Source organism: Monopterus albus, unplaced genomic scaffold, assembly GCF_001952655.1.
Source record: "Monopterus albus unplaced genomic scaffold, M_albus_1.0 scaffold29.1, whole genome shotgun sequence".
In the NCBI taxonomy this organism is placed as follows: domain Eukaryota; kingdom Metazoa; phylum Chordata; class Actinopteri; order Synbranchiformes; family Synbranchidae; genus Monopterus; species Monopterus albus.
The window spans coordinates 3,286,616-3,292,929 of NW_018127909.1; the positions used below are offsets into that span (position 1 = coordinate 3,286,616).

The 6,314-nt window shown below is 38.8% G+C and overlaps 2 protein-coding genes across 5 annotated transcripts in view; one reads left to right on the forward strand and one right to left on the reverse strand.

The window, feature by feature from the left end:
- The window catches only part of LOC109957878 (probable ATP-dependent RNA helicase DDX17), a 7,732-nt gene extending 5,032 nt beyond the window's left edge, over positions 1-2,700 (reverse strand). For 2 of the 3 annotated variants that reach the window (XR_002274611.1, XM_020596104.1), the window contains exons 1-6: positions 2,367-2,700; positions 1,078-1,237; positions 870-966; positions 510-643; positions 155-220; positions 3-70 (exon numbers count right to left, since the gene is read on the reverse strand). Coding sequence is in view for 2 of the 3 variants with exons in the window: in XM_020596104.1 (XP_020451760.1) it covers positions 3-70; positions 155-220; positions 510-643; positions 870-966; positions 1,078-1,237; positions 2,367-2,419 (578 nt within the window). In the remaining variant the exon portion in view is untranslated. The remainder of the gene's footprint in view (positions 1-2; positions 71-154; positions 221-509; positions 644-869; positions 967-1,077; positions 1,238-2,366) is intronic. The other variant, XM_020596105.1, reaches the window with a different exon arrangement.
- Positions 2,701-2,857: 157 nt separating this feature from the next.
- ntan1 (N-terminal asparagine amidase) lies at positions 2,858-6,270 on the forward strand. 2 transcript variants are annotated; one of them, XM_020596107.1, is made up of 10 exons: positions 2,858-3,069; positions 3,667-3,769; positions 4,191-4,256; positions 4,364-4,472; positions 4,570-4,643; positions 4,727-4,777; positions 4,872-4,925; positions 5,015-5,112; positions 5,546-5,659; positions 5,812-6,270. In XM_020596107.1, the coding sequence occupies exons 1-10, from the start codon at positions 2,989-2,991 to the stop codon at positions 5,980-5,982; spliced, it is 921 nt and encodes a 306-aa protein (XP_020451763.1). In that variant the 5' UTR covers positions 2,858-2,988; the 3' UTR covers positions 5,983-6,270. The 2 variants fall into 2 exon arrangements, with proteins under 2 accessions (XP_020451763.1, XP_020451762.1); XM_020596106.1 differs by having other exon boundaries at positions 2,859-3,069; positions 4,724-4,777.
- The last annotated feature ends 44 nt before the right edge of the window (positions 6,271-6,314 follow it).

A 6,314-nucleotide genomic window follows, 5' to 3' on the forward strand; every position in this document is an offset into this window, starting at 1 on the left:
ACTTGCCATAGTCATATGCGACCGGCTGAACCTGCTGAGCCAGCTCTCTGGTTGGGGCCAGCACCAGGCACTTAGAAGAGAGGAGGAAGGGTTTTACAGACTGATAAAACACTTACCTAATAGATTATTGACACATTTTGGCTTAGGTACTTACAATTGGACCATCTCCCCTCTCCAGATAGGGCTGATGGTTGATGTGTACAATAGCAGGAAGAAGATACTACGGGGAACAATAAGGTACAGAAGATAAACAGCAAAAAAGCAAATCAATAAAACATCCTATGAATTCATTTTTAAAACCGTTCCTAGTGTTTCTTAAATTATCTGAATGCTGTGCTTCTGCAGTTACATGTCTTTTCCTGATAGGCATTTGTTCTTGACTTTATATCGCATTTCTCCTATAATGCATATATTTTTCCTCCATCTTGTGAAATGTGCTATGTACATAAATTATAAACTTATCCAATAAAGTGTCATCATCATGCCGACTGATAGCCAGGTATTCTTACAGCCAGAGTCTTTCCAGAGCCAGTCTGTGCAATCCCCACCAGGTCCTTGCCACTCAGGGCCACAGGAAAACCCTGAGACTGGATCGCTGTGGGCTCCTCAAAGTTCTGTTGCATCAGCACATCCATGACATACTCTGCCAGAAGACGGAAGGAGATAATCTTTGCCTTGTTACACACACTTTACTAACATTGCATATTTTTTTTTATTAACCATGTATGTGTGCTTCAAAGCTAAATTATATTTTGAAGTCAACAGATACTGGAAAGAGTACAAATAAATAAATAACACAGCATATGCTAATGTTTCCCTTGGATTAAATGTGTACATATTGTAGTAGGTGTACTGTATGGTTTACTAACGAGGAAACTGCGCCTGATGAAAAGCCGTGACTGCTTTTGGACAGCCAGTGCCTCTGATGGTGATCTCCTTCTTTCTGCAAAACTCTTCCATTTCATACTGGATATAACAGCAAAAAGCAAAAGAGGGAAAAAAACAGGAAACACACATGTGGATAATGTCATATTTTTCAGAATACCTCTGGTGTTAGCTAGCTATTAACAGACCTACCTGACTCATGCGTTGAATCTCGGGGTGTTCAGCGTAGAAGTTCTTCTCAAATTTTGGCAGTTCATCCATGTTCCACCTCTTCTTGCGAAGACGCTCACCTGGATTCCCAAACTTCATTGGTGGCGGTCCACCACGACCAGTCATAGCCCCAAACCGGGGCCTGAGAAATAAGGGTCAAGAGATGACAAGCACTGGAGAATCAGTATCAATACTGTAGCTACTGCCTTCATCAAGAGATCAAGCTCTAATCATTTCAATGTGCTATCTTGTCTGTGACCAACATATTTAAATATGAAACTGGTAATTTTGAGAAGTCCACAGTGGCAATTCTGTATTTCTACTTGGAAGCCCATGCAGACTAATAGGCTACAGATGAATGCAATGCACAATTTAGCCTACATAGTCTACTATTATTTATTTGAACACATCTATCATCTGTTTCTTATATTTTATCAACAGTGAAGTTTGATACAGGGCAATTACAGCTAGACCTACTAATCTGCACATGAATAGTTTACAGTTTGTGTTATGATACTGTATGCACCAGACAGACTGCGACCCACATTTGCACACTGTCAACCTTGTCTGGTAACCTTTATCCCTAAATTATTGGTTAGATTTTATGTTAACTCCAAACCCCTAATCCTAACCCCTCACACTAACCTAGCCCCAACAGTAAACCTGCCAAGGTTAACAAGTTCTGGCTAACTGCCAAGGTCTGTAGTCCACCATCTTGTCTGTAACTAAACTCTCTTGTGACTGTTGTCGTGGTTTTGTGATGGTTAGAAAACTTATGCAACAACTTAAACTGCTGATCCAGAGGATTCACATATAACAATTGATATCGATAAGAAAAAATATGACTTTGGTTATAAAAGAAAAGAAACAAGCTAATTTTGGTGATCCCGTAACTTCATCTTTATTGCCACCATCAGGACAAATTTAGACAGGCCTATTCAGGACCAGCTGAGTGCTGTGTTTCGGGCTACTGACTTGGCGACATGACCTTTAACGTACCCCTGGCGGCACCTTAAGGTCAGTTTTGGGCTAATGCTACACAATAGCTACTATGTCATATGTACATTTTAATGCAGTATTTAACGTTACTGTGAACGTAACAAGGTATGTGCGTGTATTTCGTGCTGCATTTATCGGCCCGCTGCTAAGTGAGCACTTAAGCGTTAGAAAGGCAATGAGCTTGAGTGAAACTTCTTGTGAGGTGTAACATTAACGCTAACTATAAAAAAATAAATACGGGTGCTGTTTTCATATATGAAGTAAAATCTTACCTGTCTCGCCCACGGTCCCTGTCTCTGTCCCCATATGAAGAACCCCCTCTCATGTTGACGAAATAAATACTATCTTCTGCGCTGTATTTGTAATGTTACGTTAGCTTTAACGTTTAGCACCGCTTTGATTGTGCTATGCGCGTTAATAAACTGCGAAATAGACGCTATTTTCACTCGCAAAACACATGAGACTTCCTTAGCTTATAATTATATTTATATTAGATAAGAAATACACTTAAATAATGCTGGTTTTAAACAAGTGTTATGTGCGTCACGTAGCTAGCAGCTTCGCTTCTTCCTTCCCTGCTCGTCTTTGGCGACGCACCTTCAACTACTAATTCTACGTAACTTTGTTTTCCAGGAATTGACACTACGTACAAATGTTCACTAAGTAAAGATGGTGAATTAGAGTCGTGTATACATTTGCACTTTATTACCACTTGGTGGCGCTGTAGCAGAGACTGGGAGCCCCTTTGTAGCTGAAACAGCAGAGAAAGAAAATCTCGCAGGAAGTTGAAGCTGATGATGTTTTGATATAGAAATAGGAAGTTATTTTTAAAGTAGACCTTAAGGAAATGCCTTTGTTTTGCGACCTGCCATTAAGCTAAGAGAAGAAGAAGAAATGCCTTTGTTAATTCAAAATAGGGGAGTTGACTGCATAAGCTCGACAACAGAATTGTTCGACAGATACCCACATTTAAAGGTTTGTTTCCAGAAAATGTGGCTAATTTTAGCCTGCTGAGAAATTGTCATAATCAGTTAACAATGCTTTTTGTCAAGCAGTCACTATATGACAGACTGGCAGTTAATGGTTAAAGCGAAAATTGATATTGATCAATGGTAATGGGATCTGTCCTTTCACGTGGTGGCAGACGTAAATCAGCCAGATCATGATTTTTTTTTTAACCTTACATCTAAATTAGTATAACTAATTGTAAATGAATTCTTTGGAAACTAACGTACTAACGACAAAGCTCTCTTGCTAAAAGAGTTTGATCCTTCAATGATCACAAATGGGGTACTACTTACTGTATAATTATTTTGACACTAAGGTCTTTAATTGTTTTATAGCAACACATCGGGAGGATAAAAAATAAGGGCTCTAATTAAAGTTTTATAACAGCTCTCAATCTAAATGAAGTCAAGCAATAATAAGATCAATCCAATCCCAAAGCTGAAGATTTACAGTCTGTGAAGTAAACTAATGATTATGACGTGGTCGATGGTGTTTGGTTTCATTGTATCCATAACAGCCAGGGTAAATTCTGACATTTTTGCACCATTTACTATTAAATCACAGGAAAATGCAAGAACATTTCACTCCAAGCCTCTTGTTGAGATTGATCCAAAGTGCCTCCTGTATGTCCAACAAAGGGAATTTGCTGCAACAACACCATCAGACAGTGAGTAAAGCTACATGCCTGGAACAGATCATTGACCCTTCTCTTTTCTCAGCTCACTCCTATGTTATTTTGGATGACAGAGCTTAGTTCTTAATTGGTTGCTTTTACATATTGCTGTAAAATCTACTTGAAAGTCGAAGCACAAGTTGGTTAACAGTGCCACAGTTCCCAGCCACTGTTATTCAAGAATCCAGCACACATAGCAATGTCTCCATCAACAGTAGTAGACTTTAATGCAGTAAGTTCAGCCACAAGACATCTTTTGAATAAGGAGCAATGCAGGCTTTTTTTTTCTTCCTTTGGACTCTTTGGCATGACATGTTGGAATTACAGTATTTTCTGGCCTGTGACTGACTACCAGATAATACCCTGGGTTAACCATTCTGAATCAGAATATGCCTTCCTGCCCTGTCTTTTTCAGATTGTGTTTCAGTCATTGGATCTGATGATGCCACCACGTGCCATTTGGTTGTGCTGCAACACACCGGTAACTTATTTTTATTACATTTATGCTGTGTGCTTTATTCAGCCTGTGTATGAAGTTATGGAGTGATGTTTTAATGGCTACCATGATTGAATGTTGATATTTTTTAGGAAGTGGAGCAGTTTGCCTCGCACATTGTGATGGCTCCAGCACTTGGTCTGAAGTCCCACTCCTTGTGAAAGCTGTCACATCATTGAGTAACATCAGGAAAGAGGGCAGGTAAGACACGCACAGTCAAACACGTAGTAAAAGTGTATGTTTGGGTGTCCTGTTCTGATTTTCTTCAGTGTCCTTTCCTTTGCTTTCTGTTACACAGACTTGAGCTTCATCTTGTTGGGGGATTTAATGATGAGTCAAAGACATCCCATAAACTCAGCCTTAACATACTGGGTATAGTCTGTTAAGTTGCCACATGTTTCATTGAAATGTTATGCTGACAGCATTTCAAAAATGCTCTTTTCACTTTACAGCAGCATTTCAGAAACAGAAAGAAGAGATTCATCTAGAAACATGTTGCATCACAGGTACAGAGCTAAACTGTAATATTTCATTTTGTTAAAAAATATTCTACCAGTCATAACTTCCTTTAACCAACCATTTGGTTCTATGTCATTGTAGAAATGAATGACATTGTTGTTGATGGATCTCACAGACCTGTAGTATATGGAATAGGTAAGTGATGAATATTGAGTAAGAGGGATGTGCTGTGTTCATACCATTGAATGTGGGCTCTAACATACTGTCTTTGTGTTTCCACACAGGAGTAAATGTTAAAACAGGGGATGTGTTCCCTTCGTCATTCACTCACAAAGGGCCTGCAGAGGAGCTGCGATCAGCGCGGACCTTCACTGGAGGAGAGGTGATCTAAAACACAAAATTATGTTTTTATAAATAAGAGTCATGTTTGTATGCAAACAAATCCCACATGTGTGACACAAAAACATTATTTCAATTTAGGCTGCAGGTAATTACTATTTTCATTATCTGTTAATCAGTTTGTTAGTGTTTTTATTTAACTAGTAATAGTTGAAACTTAAGTGAACTTCTTCAAATTGTTTGTCAAAGAGTGCAAAATGCTATGGTATAAAACAGAGAAAACAAATTTTCATTTTTGAGAAGAATGAAAGTTTTTAAAAGTTATAAAAATTACGGGCATTTTTTTAAATCAATAAACTGATGATGTATTGTCTGTTCAAATTCAGTTTAAATTCAATCTGCAACATGGTCTCATTTTTATGAGGCACGAAAGTCAGTGCCAAGATCATTAAAAAAAAAGTCTCTTTCCCTTTCAGATGGCTGACATATATGACTCAAGTCGGGGACTTGTAAAAATTGGCCCTTGCAATTGGTCTCCAAATCTGGATATTGCCTTTTGGTTGTCACAAAATGATGACACAATTTTAAAGGTATCTATCTTTAACTGTGTTTTGATGAATCTTTTTATGTAATTTTTTTCTCATTCCTGGCTGTTATAACACTGCCCAGTGTATAGAGTAACAGAGGACTCTAGTAAGGGCTATAAAACAGCTTTTGACTGGTGTTTCTCTCTCTTGCTCAGTACCTGTCCACCTCTCCCATGGCTGAGCCACCACATTTTGTCCAGCACATGAAGTCTACTATTCAGTTCCTTTTAGAACACCCCAACTCTGACAGCCTGTTTCCTGGGGGTCAGCCACAGCTCTACCATAGGACTGAGAGAGGGGACTGGGAAAGGGTTTTCCAGCCATAGAGGCCTGCTTCTGTTTTTCACTGAACCTTAACATGAAACCTGACCTTTTTTGCCTCTCATCTCAATGTCTATCCACCTACTGTCTGCTTTTTGTTTGTCATGTCTTAACAAGAATATGAGCCCAGACTGGACCATGTCTGCTGAATGTCTGGCTTTCCTGAATCATCTGACTGGTTGACTGGTCACGTAAAGAAAACAGAGGAAGAAGTAAATCTGTTCATGCCTGTAACGTGTGTTTATATACCATGGGTACAGAAAGTATTCAGACCCCCTTAAATTTTTCACTCTGTTATATTGCAGCCATATGCTAAAATCATTTAAGTTCATTTTTT